Raw genomic sequence first — 21,949 nt, forward strand, 5'->3', positions numbered from 1 at the left:
AATGAATGCATGCCTGGCCAGTGACTTTTTGTACCGTGGATCCAGAATAGTGGCCCAAATGTAATGTTGTTCTGCATGTATTTTTTTAAGCCTTTCATTGTCAACTAGGCGGGTTAATAAGCTCTTCGCCAACTGATATGAGCATTGCTTGTCTGGATCACCTTTGAACGTTGAAAACTCACCTTCAGTTGATGCTCTAGCATGCGCAACAATGGGATAGCTTTGCCCAAAGTGCAGTCCTCCCTGCTGAATTCGCGCATGAAGACTCAAAAGGACGAAGCATGTCTGTCAGGCTTTTAACTATGTCCCATTCTTTAAAATCTAGCCTCATGTCTTTCATAGTAGAACCCAGTGCAAAGACATACTCATTGATTATCAAACATTGCTCAGACAGACGCTCAAGCACGTAGAAGGTTGAGTTCCAACGTGTTACCACCTACTGGATGAGTCCTTTGACTGGCACTCTACAGTCACGTTGCAGGTTTCTCAGCTGCTTCCGGGCCTTAAAAGAATGGCTGAAATGTGTGCAGACTCTTCGGCAGGTGGTGTGAAGGGGAAAGTCTTGACCCCTTCGGTCAGTGGTCACCACCTTTAGGTGTGGCTAAAATTCGCACATCACCAACACAGCACTTCACTGAGTAAGAGAAGGAATACAAATGTAAGATACCAGACGTTCAAATTGGAGTGGCACTTTATTTTTCAATTAACAAACAGAGAGCTAAATGCATATCAATTCAAGCAACAATGTAATTTTCTAAATATGACCCAGACTTCGCTCTGTCTGGTATGAATGCTGGATGACTAATGCTCAAAATATCTCAAAGTAATACTGGAATGAAATGTATTTAAAAGAACACTAATACAGATGATCAAAGATTCTACACTACTGAGTACAAGAATATAGAGCCCAACTGACTATGGGCCAACCATCTGAAACAGGTCCATTGTCATAGATTGCACATTTCTATCAGAGCCCTGAATTATGAGGGCAGGGCAAAGAAGGCGCAAGTAGAATTAGCTAAAATAGAACATTTTGCTATTAATTCAGTGTCTGGTAATAGCTGAGAGTGAGACCAGTCACCTATGTTAAAAGAGCCTACCATACAGGAATATATCCATGAAGAGAGATAGTTGAAGGGTCAGAGATCTAGAGAGAGAGATGGGCTATCTGCCCTGGGAGATCCACAACCTGAGTGAGGCGTCGGCGTCCCAAGTCAGATAGTCTTCGGCTAGCCGAGAGAACAGACCACGCTCATGCCAAGCATCCGTAGGAAAGTTCTGATTTCAGATTTGACAGTTGGGCCTGATATACCCAAAATTGAGGAACTAGGGGCCTATGATGACGCTAGCCAACGCCCTTTCAGTGCAGGTGGTTTACACCGGAAGGAAATCTTTTCAGTACATTATGTTCCGTATATTTTTAGAACAGAACATCTTGTACCTTTGAAAGAGAACATTTTCAGAACATCTTGTACCTTAGGAAGAGAACATTTTCAGGACATCTTGTACCTTAGAAAGAGAACATTTTCAGGACATCTTGTACTTTAGAAAGAGAACATTTTTGTCACTTAGTTCTAAAAAAATGGTTACATGTTGTACATTACTAAAAAAGGACATTTTTCTGTCACGTACATTTCTACATATCTGAAAGTGTGAACTCCTATGATAGGTGCTGTTTATTGCCAGAAGTTGCTGCTTATACTTGTGCAAGCTATGTTTCAAAATATAACGTTAGCAAGGGTTTCAGGAAGCTGTACCAATGGGCACCCATCTGTGTGTGTGTGTGTGTGTGTGGGTGTGTGTGTGTGTGTGTGTGTGTGTTGGTCTCGAAGCAGGCCGTGAAACTAACTAATCTTTGAAGGCTTAATTTTACCTCGTTCATTTCAATGCACAGAAACGTGTGCATGTAAGCCTATGCATAGTGGGCCCTGGGGCCTTTATTTACTAATGGAGAAAGCTAGTTATTTTAGCATGTTTTCAGATTTCCATCACGCAGGGCCTACATCAGACCTTCATGTTACCAAGGCTGTTAGAGCCCTCCTTTCTGGTGGTGTTAGATGGTAGAACGGGACCCTCCATCATTTACCCCCTCTTGTTCATTTATGAACACACTCTTAAGTGAATATTTTGTTGGTTTTTCTGCCAATGGTGGAATCCATGGCATGTCATTGACATAGCACTTAAAACTAGTTGGACGTGCAACATTTTCGTCTGACCTTAGTAGTTGGATATACTGTTGACCTGATTTGTTGAGCAGGCGCTCATACTGAGTAGCTGCAGTGTTGTTGCTTAGTGTGTCTCTACCTGGGGGGAGAGGTGGGGCTGATGGTACCCCAGAGTGTGTGGCAGGTGGTGCTGGATGTGTGCTACATTGTCCTAGCTCGATCATTTGTACCTGTTCTCCATTCCCATCCCCAGGAGCCCGATCTATGTCTTCATATTTTGGTATCTGGTAAATCCCTGTCCTAGCATAATTCATCCCTACAGCTTTTGTGCTCAATCTCTTGATACAGTGACTCCCCAGCTGAAAGGCGCAACACAGAAAGACCATAATCCCGACTATAGGTATCATCAGCTTTAGAATAGCAGTTAGCCAGGAGGGCATCCAGTCAAAGTCGAACCAGTTCGTTGGGATAATGTCTGCAGGGGCACCTCCTTCCTCGATCATTTCTTTTCCCAAGTTATTCAACTCCTCGATGGCCCTTGATATGGATCCGTTGTCCTCGTCGTTTCCAGGTATGAAGGTGCAGCAGGATTTTCCTATTTGATGACACAGACCACCATCTTTGGCCGTTAGCATGTCGAGGAAGTAGCGATGTTCCAGAACCATTAGTCGTAGTGGGCGCAGTTCTTCCCGAATTGCATTTAGGCCATCCCTGGTGCTGTTTATTGCTTTCATGACTTCATAGCGAGTTACTTCCAGCCAGCGGGCATTAGCCTGAGTTTGAAACATTGGGAATGCCCCTCCGAAGAAAAGCTGGGCCTCGCTGAAGAGGCGGAATTCTTCTGGGACCTTACCACGGGCTTCTCCTGCAAAGTACTCTGCTGCTCGCCGGTGTCGATGGAGGAATGTCAGGTCACCTGTCATTGGATGTGATAGGATGTGGGAAGCATTTGATGCTGGTACGACCAGATGAATTTCATGCAAAGTTACCAAGGTACACAGTCCGAGCCACTGAGGAGGTAGTTGGGGATAAAGGTGCTCTCCGCAAGCCCAGTAATAATCCATTAGAGTAGTGGTGCCGAACTGCATATCGAAGTTGAAAATCGTGGAATTACAGTCTGTGTTACGCCCAACAGCGACAGAGCCATTGCCTATGAAACAAAGAGAAGGGTTTTTTAGTTTGAATCCTTTTTTATGGTCTGGCATTCCTTCCCCACCCCAGGTGTACCTCCCGCTCTCTTGTGCCCATATTTGATCACACTTATCCTCAACATCCCAGTCAATATCTTCTTCATACTCTGTCTCTCCAGCCCAAGGGGGTCCCAAGGCTGCCGCCTTACACCAAAACCCTCCGGGGTCCTGCCATTTGTTGTTAAGGTAGACCTGTCCCCCGAGGCGTAGCATTGTTCTATTCTTACATGGACAGGGGCCTGGGGGGGTGGTTATATGATAAATCACATCCTGCCCGGGGTATGTCGTTTGTTATATACCCACGCTTCCTAATGCCCGGTTCCTGCCAGTCCATGCCCTGTATCCCTATCCTTCGCATTTCCTTGAATTCCTCCCGGAGTTCAGCTGGGTCGGAGACAACTTTGTGCACAGTGTAAGTGTAATCCCATGTTGTGATGTTTACAATGGCTAATACCATCTGGGTTGAAAGGACCCGAATCTGCCCTATTATCCGGCAGAGGTACAAGTGCAGTAGGCACATAGCTATGTGAGGTGGGACTTCCTTGGGAAAGATCAGTCTGTTGGCACCTACTGCATGGGGAATGTAGGAACATACGTAGCAGGACTCATTTGTTACTGTTCTCCCTACTGCTGTCATGTCTCTGTACCAGGAGTTGTCTACTAGGGAGGAGTGGACTGAATGGTCCCTTACCACTTGGGGTAGGCTGAGCATGGTCCCTAGGCCTTCCTGTATTTGCACGAGATGTTGGAATGTTTTATGCCCTGCCTTCTGATGCTTGCGGGGGACAAGAGGTTTTGTTCTGTACGGGGCAATAGCAAATCTGCGTTTTCTAGGATGGCGGGAAGGGTGGCGGTAGGACGCTAGTTTTGTGGCGTTGGTAGCTATCTTCCAGGGACTAGTCCTTTCCTCTGGGGTACTGGGTGAGAGTTCAAGGTGCACATTAATGGACGTATTGCTAGCAGTGCTGTTTTCTGGGAGTTCAGGACCTAGTGTGCTGTGTGGTGCTTTTTGCTGTTTGAGTGTGACCGCTGGTACAGTGGATGAAACAATGGGCAGTGAGGCAACTTGGCTGCTTCTGTCACTATAACTTTTTACAGCAAGAAAAAAGATATACCAGTTGAATGTTGCTAGTGCCACTCCAACAATAATACAAAACATAAGAACAGTGAGTATACATAACTTTGCTTCATGGGCGCTATATTCGTGGACGTCTTCTTCTTCTTCTTCTTCTTCAATGATGGATGGAACGGTGGATGGGAAGTCGTCGTCTTCGTTTCGGGAGACCATGGGCATATCGCTTCCCTCTTTTAGTCCATTGGCTGTTGCTGCGCAGGTGCAGGATCGAAGCGGACGTCTCTCCTGTGGATCCATGCTTTCCTTTCGGCTATCCGGATGGCGGTTGGAGAAGAGTCAATCACCTCAAAGGGTCCGTCGAACTTAGGATCTTTCCAACGCCTGACGTGCCTCCGGATGAATACCAGTGTTCCGGGACGGATAGGTGGGAGCTCAGGATCGATGGGGCCCTTCTCCTTCCTTTTGGATACCTGGACAGAGAGGAACTGCGCAGCGCGGGTTAGTGTGCACAGGAAGTCATAAAGCTCAGCCTTAACAACCTCAGAGGATGACTCGCTATCAGTTTTGGGCCTGCTGGGAGGGACTGCTACATTTATGGATCGTCCGGTGACGAGTTGGTGGGGGGTGAGGTGGTGATCTGAGCTCGGGGAATTTCTTAATGAGAAGAGGGCCAGTGGGAGACAGTAGAGCCACTTTTTGCCAATGGTGGCGCTAATTTTGCTTATTTTGGTTTTGAGCAGGCCGTTGAGGCGCTCACAAATGCCATTGCTTTGGGGGTGGTAAGCGGATGTCAGCTTGTGTCTGATGCCTAGCATTGTGGTGAGAGAGGAGAAGATGGCGTTTGAAAAATGGCTTCCGTTGTCAGTCCTGATGGCGGAAGGAATTCCAAAGCGGGAGATGACGTCACGGAGCAGGAATGTGGCTGCTGCTTTAGCATCGCAGTGGACGCATGGTCCAGCTTCGATCCACCGTGAGAAGGGGCATACTACCACAATGAGATATCGGTAATTTTGGCACCGATCAATCATGTCGACATAGTCAAGGTGGAGTTCTTAGAATGGGCCAGAAGGTTTAGGAATAGTGGAGGTAACAGTTTTGAGAGTTGGGTTTGGGGAATATTGTTGGCAAATGATGCATTTATTAACAAAGAGCTGTATCAGTTCATAAGCATTGGGAATGAACCAGTCTGCTTGTAATGTGGTGGACATGTTATCTCGGGAGACATGTGCGGGAAGGTGAAGTTGATCTAACGCCACCTGCAGTAAGGCTTGTGGCATGACTGGTTTTCCAGACATGGTCTGTCTGTAAATAAAATCAGCAGGGTCCTGCTGTACTCCCCTCTTTTTCCATAACTCTTTCTCTTGTGGTGGTGCACTTTCTTGTATCTCTCTGAGATGCAATTGGGCAATGAAATCGTATTGTTGTGTGTCATCGAGTGGGCAGGAAGCATTTGGGTCAATAGTGTCCTTGGTGGTGTTTGTGTCGTTGTTGTTGTCTGTGTGTGGTGTTAAGGGTACACTGTCTTCATTTGTCTTTGTCTGCTCTGTTGGTGCGACAGCTTGGGCAAGTAAAATTGGGGTGTTGTGTGGGTCATGCTCAGTGAAAGGTAGGGGGGGTCTGGCAGCAGCTTTGGCTGCCCAGTCTGCCAGAGCGTTGCCTCTGGACACAAAGTCTTGTCCATTCGTGTGAGCAGCACATTTGACAACGGCTACCTCTGTTGGAAGTGTCAGGGCTTCTATTAGTTCTTCCAACAATTGTTTGTGACATACCGGTGTTCCATCTGATTTGAGGAATCCGCGCCTTTTCCAGCGCAAGATGCTCGAGTGTGTCGTTGTTGTGACATATGCAGAGTCTGAGTATACAGTGATACGGTCACCAGCCCCATTGTTTAAAGCGGCAATTAGTGCCACTAGTTCAGCGGCTTGGGCGGAGTAGTGCGATGGCAATGTAATCTGTTGTACAATGTCTAGGGAGTCAGAGGACTCATGCTGCTGAGCCCTAACCACTGCGGCTACTGTGTATCTGATCCCTGTTTCTTGGTCTATTGTGGAGGACCCATCTACAAAATATACAGTGCTGTCTGGCAGGGGGTCCTCTTTTGCTGCTCCTGATTCATCGGGACAATATGTGGCACAGTCATGGGTGTCATCATCAGATGCGGCAATGGGATGGGCAAAGAATGTGGCTGGGTTGACTGTGTGACATTTGACAACCTTCAGGGAGGGTAATGACAGTATGACTTCATAACCTGACACTCTTTGTGTTGTCAATGTTGTTTTAGCTTTCTGAATTATGGCAAAGACAGCGTGCTCAGTGTACAGTGTCAGGGGGGATCCCATGACAATGGGTGTGCTTTTATCCACTGCAAAGGCTGCCGCAGCAAGAGCTTGCTCGCAGGGGTAATGACCTTTCATGACTGAATCCAGCATTCCGCTGAAGTAAGCAAGGGGCTTGTGGCCCATTGGGTATTTCTGAGTGAGGACGGCAGTCATGACCTGGCCATTGCAGTGGGTAAACAGGTAGAATTCTTTTGTGTAGTCAGGTGTGCCTAACACTGGTGCGTTTGTTATTTCATCTTTGAGCTGCTTAAAGGATGCTGTCATTTCAGGTGTCCAGTCTATTTTGTTGCGTCTGTCTTTGGCTGCTTTAACTGCTTTCAACAACGGGGCAGTTATTGTGGAAAAGTCAAAGACCCACTGGCGGACATAGTTCACTAATCCTAGGAACTTTTGCATGTCTTTGACAGTTTGGGGCTCTGGTGTCCCTTTGATGGCTTCAACTCTGTCTGGCGTGACCCGTCTCCCTGATGCTGATATTAACTGGCCTAGGTATTGTACCTCTGTTTGGCAGTACTGAAGTTTGTTTTTGTCCACCTTATAGCCTCTGTGAGCTAGTGTGGTGAGCAGAGAGACTGTATCAGTTCTGCACTGGCATTCTGTAGTGCTGCAGAGCAAAATATCATCGACATACTGCAGTAAGGTGCTGTGACATTGGAAGTTCGATAAGTCCTCTTTGACGACTCTGTTGAACACGCTCGGAGACTCACAGTACCCTTGAGGGAGACGCCGGTAAGTCATTTGCACCCCGTCGAATGAGAAAGCCAATAGGTACTGACTGTCTGGGTGAAGGGGGACGCTGAAAAACGCATTTTTCAGGTCAATCACCGAAAAGTATTGTGCATTCGGGGGGACATTGGTGAGGATGACCGAAGGGTCTGGGACGGTGGGAAACTCTGGTACCACAATGTTATTGATAGAGCGCAAATCATGAACTAGGCGCCACTGATTGGTCTTGCCTTTGCGCACCGGAAAAAGGCAGGTATTAACTGGAGATACACAGGGGTATATGACCCCTTGATCTAGCAGGGCTTGTATTGTTGGAGCAATGCCTTCCTGTGCTTCCTTAGAAAGTGGGTACTGTTTAATTCTGGGTAGAATCGCGCCTTGTTTCAGTGTTATCTTAAAAGGAGTAGCAGAACGGATGAGGCCCACATCATTGGGACCAGTGGTCCACAGGTGTGGCGGGACTTGAGCTAAGTCAGCTTCACGCACTGAGTCATATTTCTGCGGGGCGGTGGGCGTTCTTTTTTCCACTGTCACTGATAGAGGTACCTCATACTCATAGACAATCTCTGTTATTGGATAGTTATCAGGATCACCAAAGAGCTGTTCATCTGAAATGTCCCTCACTTGGTGTCCGGGCTCAATGAAAATCACACAAGCCCATGAGCACATATTGTCGTCTCCTGCTATGAATGCCCCGTATGTAGGTGTAATGTGAAGAGCATGTATGCCTAGGATCATGCTTTTGTCCCATATCTGAAAGTGTTGGGACTCCGGGCGAAAGAGAAATACCTTCGGGAGCTGGACAGTGCGCTGGTGCAGTTCAGGTGTGTTGGCTACAATGATGTGTACCGCGGTGGAGAACGCTTGTTCGTCCACAGGGTGAGCCCTCATTTGATCTGTCAGGGAACATTGAGCAGTAAGTGCCATCATTCTTGCTAAGGGTGTGCCAGGTATAGAGCAAACCATTGTTCCGTTCTCATGGAAGTGAATGGTCATGTTTAGTTTAGCCATTAGGTCTCTCCCTAAAAGGTTGACTGGAGAGTGTGGTGAATAAAGCAGTTGTTGCTCCAGCACCCGGTCTCCTATTTGCAGGGGTACTGGCTTTGTAAAGGGGACCCTTGCTATTGCCCCAGAGAATCCCTGTGTGTCCGCTACTTGATCAGAAATAGGCAGGTGTCCGCCTGTAATGCAGGAGTACGTGGCGCCTGTGTCAATGAGGAAGCTATATGTTTTGTTATTTATCGTGACCAGGACGGTGGGGTCATCTTCACCGCTCATGATGCATGATAAAACTGGGCACACAAGAGTTGTCTGTGGGCTTTCCTAGCGTGAGTATTGCTGGATGGTGCCTTGTGCAAATGGGTTATTGGAAGTAACTACCACACCACCTGGTGGCGGGGCAGCTTGGGCTTGGGGCATCACTTGGTATGAGGATGACTGTTGCTGCAGTTGCACGGGAACTTGCATCATTGTGGATGGCTGTTGTGCTTGGGTCATTACGGGTGTCTGGAGCTGTGCTAATTGCATATTCTGCTGTGGTGCTTGTTGGGCATAAGCGTACACCATCTGGGGTGCCTGTGCATACATTTGTTGTTGTAGTTGTAACTGCAGGGATGCATGCTGGGCGGGACCCATAACTTGTTGGCCTTGGTCTCGAATCCTAGAGCGACACTCTCTTTGCAGGTGCCCCACTTTGTGACAATAGAAGCATGTACGTTGGCCTGACTGTGGTTGGGCCCTTTGCTGTCCATTGCCCCTTCCCTGCATCCCGGTATTTCTATTGTTGTTGTAATACTGATGTTGGTCATTACTGTAGGCCGGTTGTGGTGCCAGATACTGCACTGGGGGCTGTTGTTGGATGTACTGCACTGTGGGCTGCTGCTGGGCTTGCACATACTGTACTGTCTGTTGTGGCGGAGTCTGCACATACTGTATGGCTGGCTGTGGTGAAGTCTGTATGTACTGTATGGCTGGTTGTGTTTGTGGCGGCTGTGCTTGCGCATATTGCACGGCAGGCTGCTGCACTTGCTGCGGAGTGGACTGGGTATTGTTGGCGAGCGCATTTCGAGCGTCCTGTGGAAAGGTGGTGACAGCTGTCATTTGGCTGACTGGTGCCGCCAGCATGAGATTGTCCACTGTATCCTTTTTCCTATTAAGCTTCTGCTGTACTAGCTTAGCAGCTGCATTTTCAATGGCTAATTGTCTACTTTTTTCCTGTTCTATTTTCTTTTTGCAGAAATGTATGATGTGGTCCTGTATCTCAGGCCATGGTTTTGCTTCCATGGCTACTACCCCATCTAATTTCTCCTGCACGTCGTCTGGCAATCCCCTCTTGACCATGTGGTAAAAGAGCCTGCTATTTCCTCCAGTTGTATTCCAGGAGTCACCTAGCTCTTGATGCCATTTTTCTTTCATTCTAGAAATGAAGTTAATAGGGTCCTCATTTGTTTGCATAGTCAGGGACATGAGAGACCCAATGTCGGGAACATCAGGGTATTTTAATCTCAACTTAGTCCAGACTGCCGCCCTTATTTTATCAAATGGTTCCCCATCGTATTTTGTCTCGTTCATTGTTATTAATCCTCTACTGATACTTGTGAAAATTTCTTCTGCTTCCCCTCCCATGATGGATATAAGCAAGCTTTTCATGTCTCCAATCCCTGGTTTGGTGCCTGTGGTGTTCTTCTCTAGGGCCACTATCCATTTGCTGGCACCCTCTGTGAGGGGTGGAAGGTTCTTTTTAATGGCTTCCTTCTCTGCATAGGACCAGCAGTTATATATGGCGGGGGCCCCTGGTGTTTTGTATATTAGCGGCATCTGGCGGCTAATCCCTACACCTGGATACTTTGGTCTTGTGGTGTCATATCTTATGGCATATTTCTGCCAAATTTCGAGACTGGCTCGCATATAGTCGTAGTCCCAGTCTTCATCCCCTACACCCTCCAGGATACATTCTACTGCTGTGGCCATGTGCTGTGGTTCGAAAGACCCTTCCATTGGCCAGGGGATCATCTGCGGGGCCAAGGATTCCGTCCATCCGGCCAGATTGTCTGTGAAGGGGATGACAGCAAAATCTGAATTCTCTCCTATTTCCACTATTTGGTTGGGAGTTAGGTCATTGTCTCGCAGGGCACATGGCCTGCTGAGAAACATACCATTGCCTGGTCTAGTTCGAGTGTTTCGCATGGAGGCTGTGCCAGTGACCATGTAATTAATGTGATCTTCCGTGCCAGGGGCATCGTATACGTTGTATAAGATGTCCTCTGGTCTTCCGTGCGTTCCTAACACTGCAAGTCTCTCTACCTCCGTTTTCCTCTTTTTTCTGTACCCGCCCGTATCCCTTCCTTCCCGTAGTTCCTGGTTTTCATGGAATGGGTTTGTGGACTTTTTTGTGGAGTTTGGGGCGAGCGACTGACTGGGGGAGTCTGTCATGGCTGTGGCGGAGTGTTGGGAAAACGGATCAACTAGAGGCGCAGAGGTGTCGGGATGGTACGTCAGGGGTTATAAAATGGACCTGTGTTCGTCCAGTAGGCGTGCGTGCATGGTCTGGTTCAGCTGCCTGACGGCAAGGTGAGGGGGTCTGGTGGCACACTACTTCCGTTAGTCTTCCATTGTTTCTTATGTCTTGGGAGGGATCTACTCTTGGCGTGGGTGTGGATGGGGAGTGGGCAGTCTGCTGTTGACTCTGGCCTAGGTCCTCATTCCCTTCAGTATGTTCAAAAACGTCTGAGTATTCAAGGGGCTGCGGTGAGGTATTTTTTGTATGCTGGGCGAGTGGTGTTCTTGGACGGGTAAGCCTGAGGGAGTCTGAGAATCTGTCGCTTATTTCTTCTAACTTACAGGAAGTGCGTCGGAGTAGCTGAGTTATTGCTTCATGCTCGCTGGAGGATCGGTCTGCTCTAGTATCCCCTCTGGGACTGCACTCTAAACTTTTGTTGAGTTCAGTGGCCGGTCTCCATGCGTCATAGTGGACTACATAGGGTGCCGGCTGGCCTTGTAACTCTCTATCCTTATTCTGTTGGTGAATTGAGGAAAATGTCATTAGTGATTCGCCTGTGCTTGTACCGCCGAATGGTATGCTGTCTCGTGAGGTGGGCCCTTGTTCCTGGGGTGGTGGAGCAATGGTCTCGCGGAGGTTGTTGAGATCATGGTAGTGCGGGAGTGCATGGCGAGAGGAGTGGTGTGATGACGCGTGTGAATTATTTGATGAGGCGATGGACATACAGTCCGCATTTTCCTCCTCCTCCTCACCAGTTAGGGCTGGAATGGAGGTGGGGTTCAGTTGCAGTGAAAACTGCGCATTTATTTGTCCTGGCAACCCTGGCACTGTGGCGTGCAGTGTTGGACTGCCACCGGCGGCAGGGGTTACGTGGAGGGGACTGACTGGGGCTTGCATTGTGACGGGTGTGGTGGTTGGACCTGTGACGGGGAGCAGTGGTCCACTGCTGATGCCGGGTGGCAGCGATGAGGCAGTACTACCGTCACCACCTGGTGGAGGGCGTTCGGGTGTGGAAAAGAGGTCACTTGGGAGTTGATCGTATCCGACAGTGGGTAAGGAGTTAGTTGTGCTCTGTAAATCTAGTTCTTTGTACTTGGCAGATCCTATAGCCGGGTACATGCCATTTGCCTGATATGGTGGGGGTGCAGAAGGTACAGTGGACAGTGTGGCAGGATGCTCTTGCGGATTTTCCTTAAAAATGCGCCAAAGAGCTAAGGATTCTTTCCTTTTTTGTAATTTGGATCCAGAATATTTGGTGTTTAGGAACGTGGTGGCGTGCTCGAGAGTATTGACGTCGAAGGATCCTTCAGAGGGCCACGGGTAATCCATATTCTTTGTTAATTTGTGAAGCTCCCTACAGTGTTTGAGTATGCGTTTTTCTTGGGCACTGAACGTTTTCAGGACATGTTGGAGTGGTGTTGCCATGACAAGATATTTGTGGGCCTGCAAGGCAGGGGCTTTAATGCGGGGTATTGGCCACGTTTCTCTAGAGATCAGGCACGAGTTCTTCTGCTACCCCTGCTAGGGCGTGGTCATAAACCTCCTTTTGCAACTCCCTATTTTGTGTGGGGGTGCAGCCAGGGAACTGGAGTTGGCCGCCAAAGCAGGCGTCTGCTATCTGGGACTGGAGTCGGTGTCTGGGGAAGAATCCTGACAGGATTGCTGGTCCTCCCAAATTTGCAAGGTGCACAATAAAATATATATGATAGCCGTAAGGTGTCTTATACACGGTGGGATTCTGTATCCTATTCATGAGGTTATTTAGTGCCTATATGGTCGCTGCAAACCTGTGTGGGATACCGTCTGATGTATGTATGAGAGACTGAGCGACCCTGCCTGGGTGTGTTTCGCCTAGTTGTTGTGAGGGCTGGGGTCTGTGGACTGTGAAGTTTGTGCAGGGCTATATACGTGAGGAGGCAGGTCTCTGATGAGCTCTTCTCCTACTTCAGTACAGACAATGCGGTAGAGTATGAATCTTAAATCTATTTCGTCAGGTCCCCTGTATTTTCCCTCTGGGGAGAAGTCAGGGAATTCAAGATTGTGACGGGCAAAGGCGTTGCGGATTTTACTTTGCAGTGGGTTCCGTGGCCAGGATGACGTAAATACAGTGGGGAGTTCTAGGCCTGGGGATAATAGGCGGATCCTTATATAGATCCACTCTGGAGTTTTATGCACTGACGTGCCAAATATTCGTTTATCGTAAACTGCCTGAAGAGCCTGCATGGGGTTTGTTTCCTGTGATTGATAGGCAGGTGATGCAGAGGTGTAGTGGGTGCTGCTGTGATCCTTTACTATGGGGGCGGTGGTGCGTGGAACTGTTTGTGTGGGAGAGCCTTTACTACAGGCTCGGCGGGGCGTGAAAATGCTGGTGCGAGCGATAGAGTGACTTGACGAGGGTAGGCGTAGTCAATATTGAGTGCCCGAAATATTGAGAGAAGAACAGTGCTACTGAGGGGTGTGACGTGGACGAAACAAGAGGGGTGGCCGTCAGAAATGCCTACAACGTTATTGTTTATCAAGAATATGGTGATATGATCAGTGGTATGATCGCACATTCCCTTATGTGAAAGTTGGAGCAGTGTGATGGACTCTGCAGGTGTGGCAGAATGCTGGGGCCAGGATTTTATGAAGGATCAGACAGAAGTGCTCTTAAAAGGGGTGATGTATCTTCGTTGGGGGTGGATGGTTGAGGAGAGTTTGGGGCTTTTCCTTCTGGCGGTGGGATGTATACTATTTCAAATGTGGTACCTGACAATATTGATTCCAGTGAAAACTCGTCGTTAATGGTGAGAATTGAATCTCGTGAAGACTCGTCATCAGTGATGAGAATGGGTGAGGTAGCAGGGTGATATGGGTACTCTGGGCATTCAAGGGGAAGTGAGTGGGGAACAGATAGGGTGGAAGAGCCAGAACCAGAGGTGTCCTCTGTATACAACTGCGGAGGGGCTGTGGTATCTGGGGATGGTGGGGTAAGAGATATCTCTGGAAGGCTATCAAGAGCTTGGGTGGAGACGTTAAGTTGGGTGCCTGGCGTAAGGTTAGCTCCTAAAAGTGTCCAGGCGTCTGTGAGTATGGTGCGGTCTTTGTCGGTAAGGGATGTGAATTCGTTGGTTGCGGAATTGTGAAGTAGGTCAGGTCTGCCGTGAAGGAACTGAATGGTACACTGGTGAATGTGTGGGGGGCTACTGGACATTACGGAAATATGCGGGTGTAAGGCATAACACGTGTAGGCAAGGTAGGTGGCAAGGAGGCCAGAGTGTGAAAGTCTGTGTCAGACGACCCCCAGTGGAGAACCTCGAACCTCCGACCCTGGATAATCCCAGGGAACACCCAGCTCCCAAGACTCGACTTGGAAGAGGGATCAGAAACCTGCCCACGCAAAAGGGGCAGGGTGGGACTTAAACCTGAGTCAGAACCTGCAATGTCCGGACCACACCCAGCTCACAGACTTAAACTGTCGAGAGGGATCATAACCCAGCTCACAGACTTAAACTGTCGAGGGGGATCATAAACCTGGGGGTAGTTGACAGCAAAAAGTAAGCACAGAGCCGCTGTCCTCGGACTGGAAGCGACAGAGAGAGAAGTGTCTGACACCGACAAACCACAAACCACAACAGCAATTGTTAAGAACAGATATGTGCAAAAATGAGGCGCAGAACCATTGAAATGCAAATCGTAATGACAGGTTGGAAAATGTGACCACTGAGGGGCACAGAGGGTTCTTGGATCGTAACCATGTGCAATTCTGCGGGGGGGGGGTCAGGAGTCTAGCCCAAAACCAGGCACACGGGGCCCGCACACAGCCAAATAGCCAACACCGGGACTCAAGGGGGAAAAAATAAAACGTTCCTTGACTCACCAATGGTAGGCAAGAGGCTGCGGCGGGGGCACCCAATGCGGCTCGTGGAAGACCACCGAATTCCTCCTCAGAATGGATCAGGCAGGTACGATGAAGTTGGGCGCCACGTGTGAAGGGGAAAGTCTTGACCCCTTCGGTCAGTGGTCACCACCTTTAGGTGTGGCTAAAATTCGCACATCACCAACACAGCACTTCACTGAGTAAGAGAAGGAATACAAATGTAAGATACCAGACGTTCAAATTGGAGTGGCACTTTATTTTTCAATTAACAAACAGAGAGCTAAATGCATATCAATTCAAGCAACAATGTAATTTTCTAAATATGACCCAGACTTCGCTCTGTCTGGTATGAATGCTGGATGACTAATGCTCAAAATATCTCAAAGTAATACTGGAATGAAATGTATTTAAAAGAACACTAATACAGATGATCAAAGATTCTACACTACTGAGTACAAGAATATAGAGCCCAACTGACTATGGGCCAACCATCTGAAACAGGTCCATTGTCATAGATTGCACATTTCTATCAGAGCCCTGAATTATGAGGGCAGGGCAAAGAAGGCGCAAGTAGAATTAGCTAAAATAGAACATTTTGCTATTAATTCAGTGTCTGGTAATAGCTGAGAGTGAGACCAGTCACCTATGTTAAAAGAGCCTACCATACAGGAATATATCCATGAAGAGAGATAGTTAAAGGGTCAGAGATCTAGAGAGAGAGATGGGCTATCTGCCCTGGGAGATCCACAACCTGAGTGAGGCGTCGGCGTCCCAAGTCAGATAGTCTTCGGCTAGCCGAGAGAACAGACCACGCTCATGCCAAGCATCCGTAGGAAAGTTCTGATTTCAGATTTGACAGTTGGGCCTGATATACCCAAAATTGAGGAACTAGGGTCCTATGATGACGCTAGCCAACGCCCTTTCAGTGCAGGTGGTTTACACCGGAAGGAAATCTTTTCAGTACATTATGTTCCGTATATTTTTAGAACAGAACATCTTGTACCTTTGAAAGAGAACATTTTCAGAACATCTTGTACCTTTGAAAGAGAACATTTTCAGAACATCTTGTACCTTTGAAAGAGAACATTTTCAGAACATCTTGTACCTTAGGAAGAGAACATTTTCAGGACATCTTGTACCTTAGAAAGAGAACATTTTCAGGACATCTTGTACTTTAGAAAGAGAACATTTTTGTCACTTAGTTCTAAAAAAATGGTTACATGTTGTACATTACTAAAAAAGGACATTTTTCTGTCACGTACATTTCTACATATCTGAAAGTGTGAACTCCTATGATAGGTGCTGTTTATTGCCAGAAGTTGCTGCTTATACTTGTGCAAGCTATGTTTCAAAATATAACGTTAGCAAGGGTTTCAGGAAGCTGTACCAATGGGCACCCATCTGTGTGTGTGTGTGTGTGTGTGGGTGTGTGTGTGTGTGTGTGTGTGTGTTGGTCTCGAAGCAGGCCGTGAAACTAACTAATCTTTGAAGGCTTAATTTTACCTCGTTCATTTCAATGCACAGAAACGTGTGCATGTAAGCCTATGCATAGTGGGCCCTGGGGCCTTTATTTACTAATGGAGAAAGCTAGTTATTTTAGCATGTTTTCAGATTTCCATCACGCAGGGCCTACATCAGACCTTCATGTTACCAAGGCTGTTAGAGCCCTCCTTTCTGGTGGTGTTAGATGGTAGAACGGGACCCTCCATCATTTACCCCCTCTTGTTCATTTATGAACACACTCTTAAGTGAATATTTTGTTGGTTTTTCTGCCAATGGTGGAATCCATGGCATGTCATTGACATAGCACTTAAAACTAGTTGGACGTGCAACATTTTCGTCTGACCTTAGTAGTTGGATATACTGTTGACCTGATTTGTTGAGCAGGCGCTCATACTGAGTAGCTGCAGTGTTGTTGCTTAGTGTGTCTCTACCTGGGGGGAGAGGTGGGGCTGATGGTACCCCAGAGTGTGTGGCAGGTGGTGCTGGATGTGTGCTACATTGTCCTAGCTCGATCATTTGTACCTGTTCTCCATTCCCATCCCCAGGAGCCCGATCTATGTCTTCATATTTTGGTATCTGGTAAATCCCTGTCCTAGCATAATTCATCCCTACAGCTTTTGTGCTCAATCTCTTGATACAGTGACTCCCCAGCTGAAAGGCGCAACACAGAAAGACCATAATCCCGACTATAGGTATCATCAGCTTTAGAATAGCAGTTAGCCAGGAGGGCATCCAGTCAAAGTCGAACCAGTTCGTTGGGATAATGTCTGCAGGGGCACCTCCTTCCTCGATCATTTCTTTTCCCAAGTTATTCAACTCCTCGATGGCCCTTGATATGGATCCGTTGTCCTCGTCGTTTCCAGGTATGAAGGTGCAGCAGGATTTTCCTATTTGATGACACAGACCACCATCTTTGGCCGTTAGCATGTCGAGGAAGTAGCGATGTTCCAGAACCATTAGTCGTAGTGGGCGCAGTTCTTCCCGAATTGCATTTAGGCCATCCCTGGTGCTGTTTATTGCTTTCATGACTTCATAGCGAGTTACTTCCAGCCAGCGGGCATTAGCCTGAGTTTGAAACATTGGGAATGCCCCTCCGAAGAAAAGCTGGGCCTCGCTGAAGAGGCGGAATTCTTCTGGGACCTTACCACGGGCTTCTCCTGCAAAGTACTCTGCTGCTCGCCGGTGTCGATGGAGGAATGTCAGGTCACCTGTCATTGGATGTGATAGGATGTGGGAAGCATTTGATGCTGGTACGACCAGATGAATTTCATGCAAAGTTACCAAGGTACACAGTCCGAGCCACTGAGGAGGTAGTTGGGGATAAAGGTGCTCTCCGCAAGCCCAGTAATAATCCATTAGAGTAGTGGTGCCGAACTGCATATCGAAGTTGAAAATCGTGGAATTACAGTCTGTGTTACGCCCAACAGCGACAGAGCCATTGCCTATGAAACAAAGAGAAGGGTTTTTTAGTTTGAATCCTTTTTTATGGTCTGGCATTCCTTCCCCACCCCAGGTGTACCTCCCGCTCTCTTGTGCCCATATTTGATCACACTTATCCTCAACATCCCAGTCAATATCTTCTTCATACTCTGTCTCTCCAGCCCAAGGGGGTCCCAAGGCTGCCGCCTTACACCAAAACCCTCCGGGGTCCTGCCATTTGTTGTTAAGGTAGACCTGTCCCCCGAGGCGTAGCATTGTTCTATTCTTACATGGACAGGGGCCTGGGGGGGTGGTTATATGATAAATCACATCCTGCCCGGGGTATGTCGTTTGTTATATACCCACGCTTCCTAATGCCCGGTTCCTGCCAGTCCATGCCCTGTATCCCTATCCTTCGCATTTCCTTGAATTCCTCCCGGAGTTCAGCTGGGTCGGAGACAACTTTGTGCACAGTGTAAGTGTAATCCCATGTTGTGATGTTTACAATGGCTAATACCATCTGGGTTGAAAGGACCCGAATCTGCCCTATTATCCGGCAGAGGTACAAGTGCAGTAGGCACATAGCTATGTGAGGTGGGACTTCCTTGGGAAAGATCAGTCTGTTGGCACCTACTGCATGGGGAATGTAGGAACATACGTAGCAGGACTCATTTGTTACTGTTCTCCCTACTGCTGTCATGTCTCTGTACCAGGAGTTGTCTACTAGGGAGGAGTGGACTGAATGGTCCCTTACCACTTGGGGTAGGCTGAGCATGGTCCCTAGGCCTTCCTGTATTTGCACGAGATGTTGGAATGTTTTATGCCCTGCCTTCTGATGCTTGCGGGGGACAAGAGGTTTTGTTCTGTACGGGGCAATAGCAAATCTGCGTTTTCTAGGATGGCGGGAAGGGTGGCGGTAGGACGCTAGTTTTGTGGCGTTGGTAGCTATCTTCCAGGGACTAGTCCTTTCCTCTGGGGTACTGGGTGAGAGTTCAAGGTGCACATTAATGGACGTATTGCTAGCAGTGCTGTTTTCTGGGAGTTCAGGACCTAGTGTGCTGTGTGGTGCTTTTTGCTGTTTGAGTGTGACCGCTGGTACAGTGGATGAAACAATGGGCAGTGAGGCAACTTGGCTGCTTCTGTCACTATAACTTTTTACAGCAAGAAAAAAGATATACCAGTTGAATGTTGCTAGTGCCACTCCAACAATAATACAAAACATAAGAACAGTGAGTATACATAACTTTGCTTCATGGGCGCTATATTCGTGGACGTCTTCTTCTTCTTCTTCTTCTTCAATGATGGATGGAACGGTGGATGGGAAGTCGTCGTCTTCGTTTCGGGAGACCATGGGCATATCGCTTCCCTCTTTTAGTCCATTGGCTGTTGCTGCGCAGGTGCAGGATCGAAGCGGACGTCTCTCCTGTGGATCCATGCTTTCCTTTCGGCTATCCGGATGGCGGTTGGAGAAGAGTCAATCACCTCAAAGGGTCCGTCGAACTTAGGATCTTTCCAACGCCTGACGTGCCTCCGGATGAATACCAGTGTTCCGGGACGGATAGGTGGGAGCTCAGGATCGATGGGGCCCTTCTCCTTCCTTTTGGATACCTGGACAGAGAGGAACTGCGCAGCGCAGGTTAGTGTGCACAGGAAGTCATAAAGCTCAGCCTTAACAACCTCAGAGGATGACTCGCTATCAGTTTTGGGCCTGCTGGGAGGGACTGCTACATTTATGGATCGTCCGGTGACGAGTTGGTGGGGGGTGAGGTGGTGATCTGAGCTCGGGGAATTTCTTAATGAGAAGAGGGCCAGTGGGAGACAGTAGAGCCACTTTTTGCCAATGGTGGCGCTAATTTTGCTTATTTTGGTTTTGAGCAGGCCGTTGAGGCGCTCACAAATGCCATTGCTTTGGGGGTGGTAAGCGGATGTCAGCTTGTGTCTGATGCCTAGCATTGTGGTGAGAGAGGAGAAGATGGCGTTTGAAAAATGGCTTCCGTTGTCAGTCCTGATGGCGGAAGGAATTCCAAAGCGGGAGATGACGTCACGGAGCAGGAATGTGGCTGCTGCTTTAGCATCGCAGTGGACGCATGGTCCAGCTTCGATCCACCGTGAGAAGGGGCATACTACCACAATGAGATATCGGTAATTTTGGCACCGATCAATCATGTCGACATAGTCAAGGTGGAGTTCTTAGAATGGGCCAGAAGGTTTAGGAATAGTGGAGGTAACAGTTTTGAGAGTTGGGTTTGGGGAATATTGTTGGCAAATGATGCATTTATTAACAAAGAGCTGTATCAGTTCATAAGCATTGGGAATGAACCAGTCTGCTTGTAATGTGGTGGACATGTTATCTCGGGAGACATGTGCGGGAAGGTGAAGTTGATCTAACGCCACCTGCAGTAAGGCTTGTGGCATGACTGGTTTTCCAGACATGGTCTGTCTGTAAATAAAATCAGCAGGGTCCTGCTGTACTCCCCTCTTTTTCCATAACTCTTTCTCTTGTGGTGGTGCACTTTCTTGTATCTCTCTGAGATGCAATTGGGCAATGAAATCGTATTGTTGTGTGTCATCGAGTGGGCAGGAAGCATTTGGGTCAATAGTGTCCTTGGTGGTGTTTGTGTCGTTGTTGTTGTCTGTGTGTGGTGTTAAGGGTACACTGTCTTCATTTGTCTTTGTCTGCTCTGTTGGTGCGACAGCTTGGGCAAGTAAAATTGGGGTGTTGTGTGGGTCATGCTCAGTGAAAGGTAGGGGGGGTCTGGCAGCAGCTTTGGCTGCCCAGTCTGCCAGAGCGTTGCCTCTGGACACAAAGTCTTGTCCATTCGTGTGAGCAGCACATTTGACAACGGCTACCTCTGTTGGAAGTGTCAGGGCTTCTATTAGTTCTTCCAACAATTGTTTGTGACATACCGGTGTTCCATCTGATTTGAGGAATCCGCGCCTTTTCCAGCGCAAGATGCTCGAGTGTGTCGTTGTTGTGACATATGCAGAGTCTGAGTATACAGTGATACGGTCACCAGCCCCATTGTTTAAAGCGGCAATTAGTGCCACTAGTTCAGCGGCTTGGGCGGAGTAGTGCGATGGCAATGTAATCTGTTGTACAATGTCTAGGGAGTCAGAGGACTCATGCTGCTGAGCCCTAACCACTGCGGCTACTGTGTATCTGATCCCTGTTTCTTGGTCTATTGTGGAGGACCCATCTACAAAATATACAGTGCTGTCTGGCAGGGGGTCCTCTTTTGCTGCTCCTGATTCATCGGGACAATATGTGGCACAGTCATGGGTGTCATCATCAGATGCGGCAATGGGATGGGCAAAGAATGTGGCTGGGTTGACTGTGTGACATTTGACAACCTTCAGGGAGGGTAATGACAGTATGACTTCATAACCTGACACTCTTTGTGTTGTCAATGTTGTTTTAGCTTTCTGAATTATGGCAAAGACAGCGTGCTCAGTGTACAGTGTCAGGGGGGATCCCATGACAATGGGTGTGCTTTTATCCACTGCAAAGGCTGCCGCAGCAAGAGCTTGCTCGCAGGGGTAATGACCTTTCATGACTGAATCCAGCATTCCGCTGAAGTAAGCAAGGGGCTTGTGGCCCATTGGGTATTTCTGAGTGAGGACGGCAGTCATGACCTGGCCATTGCAGTGGGTAAACAGGTAGAATTCTTTTGTGTAGTCAGGTGTGCCTAACACTGGTGCGTTTGTTATTTCATCTTTGAGCTGCTTAAAGGATGCTGTCATTTCAGGTGTCCAGTCTATTTTGTTGCGTCTGTCTTTGGCTGCTTTAACTGCTTTCAACAACGGGGCAGTTATTGTGGAAAAGTCAAAGACCCACTGGCGGACATAGTTCACTAATCCTAGGAACTTTTGCATGTCTTTGACAGTTTGGGGCTCTGGTGTCCCTTTGATGGCTTCAACTCTGTCTGGCGTGACCCGTCTCCCTGATGCTGATATTAACTGGCCTAGGTATTGTACCTCTGTTTGGCAGTACTGAAGTTTGTTTTTGTCCACCTTATAGCCTCTGTGAGCTAGTGTGGTGAGCAGAGAGACTGTATCAGTTCTGCACTGGCATTCTGTAGTGCTGCAGAGCAAAATATCATCGACATACTGCAGTAAGGTGCTGTGACATTGGAAGTTCGATAAGTCCTCTTTGACGACTCTGTTGAACACGCTC

General features: G+C 48.0%; 2 protein-coding genes and 2 pseudogenes across 2 annotated transcripts; all 4 read right to left on the reverse strand.

Annotated features, from left to right (window-relative positions):
• Positions 1–2,053: 2,053 nt before the first annotated feature.
• LOC147665724 (syncytin-2-like) lies at positions 2,054–3,268 on the reverse strand. Its single transcript, XM_086949561.1, has one exon. The coding sequence runs from the start codon at positions 3,251–3,253 to the stop codon at positions 2,054–2,056; it is 1,200 nt and encodes a 399-aa protein (XP_086805687.1). The 5' UTR covers positions 3,254–3,268.
• A 2,669-nt stretch (positions 3,269–5,937) lies between these two features.
• On the reverse strand, positions 5,938–6,922 carry LOC147665725 (uncharacterized; annotated as a pseudogene).
• Positions 6,923–16,536: 9,614 nt separating this feature from the next.
• Positions 16,537–17,751, reverse strand: LOC147665726 (syncytin-2-like). Its single transcript, XM_086949560.1, has one exon. The coding sequence runs from the start codon at positions 17,734–17,736 to the stop codon at positions 16,537–16,539; it is 1,200 nt and encodes a 399-aa protein (XP_086805686.1). The 5' UTR covers positions 17,737–17,751.
• Positions 17,752–20,420: 2,669 nt separating this feature from the next.
• On the reverse strand, positions 20,421–21,405 carry LOC147665727 (uncharacterized; annotated as a pseudogene).
• Between the last annotated feature and the right edge of the window lie 544 nt (positions 21,406–21,949).

The sequence above is a fragment of the Lissotriton vulgaris genome, unplaced genomic scaffold, assembly GCF_964263255.1.
Source record: "Lissotriton vulgaris unplaced genomic scaffold, aLisVul1.2 SCAFFOLD_2830, whole genome shotgun sequence".
Lineage (NCBI taxonomy): Eukaryota > Metazoa > Chordata > Amphibia > Caudata > Salamandridae > Lissotriton > Lissotriton vulgaris.

Coding starts and splice junctions, on each gene's coding strand:
- LOC147665726 (XM_086949560.1), bottom strand. CDS start 17,736: ATGCAGTTCGGCACCACTACTCTAATGGATTATTACTGGGCTTGCGGA.
- LOC147665724 (XM_086949561.1), bottom strand. CDS start 3,253: ATGCAGTTCGGCACCACTACTCTAATGGATTATTACTGGGCTTGCGGA.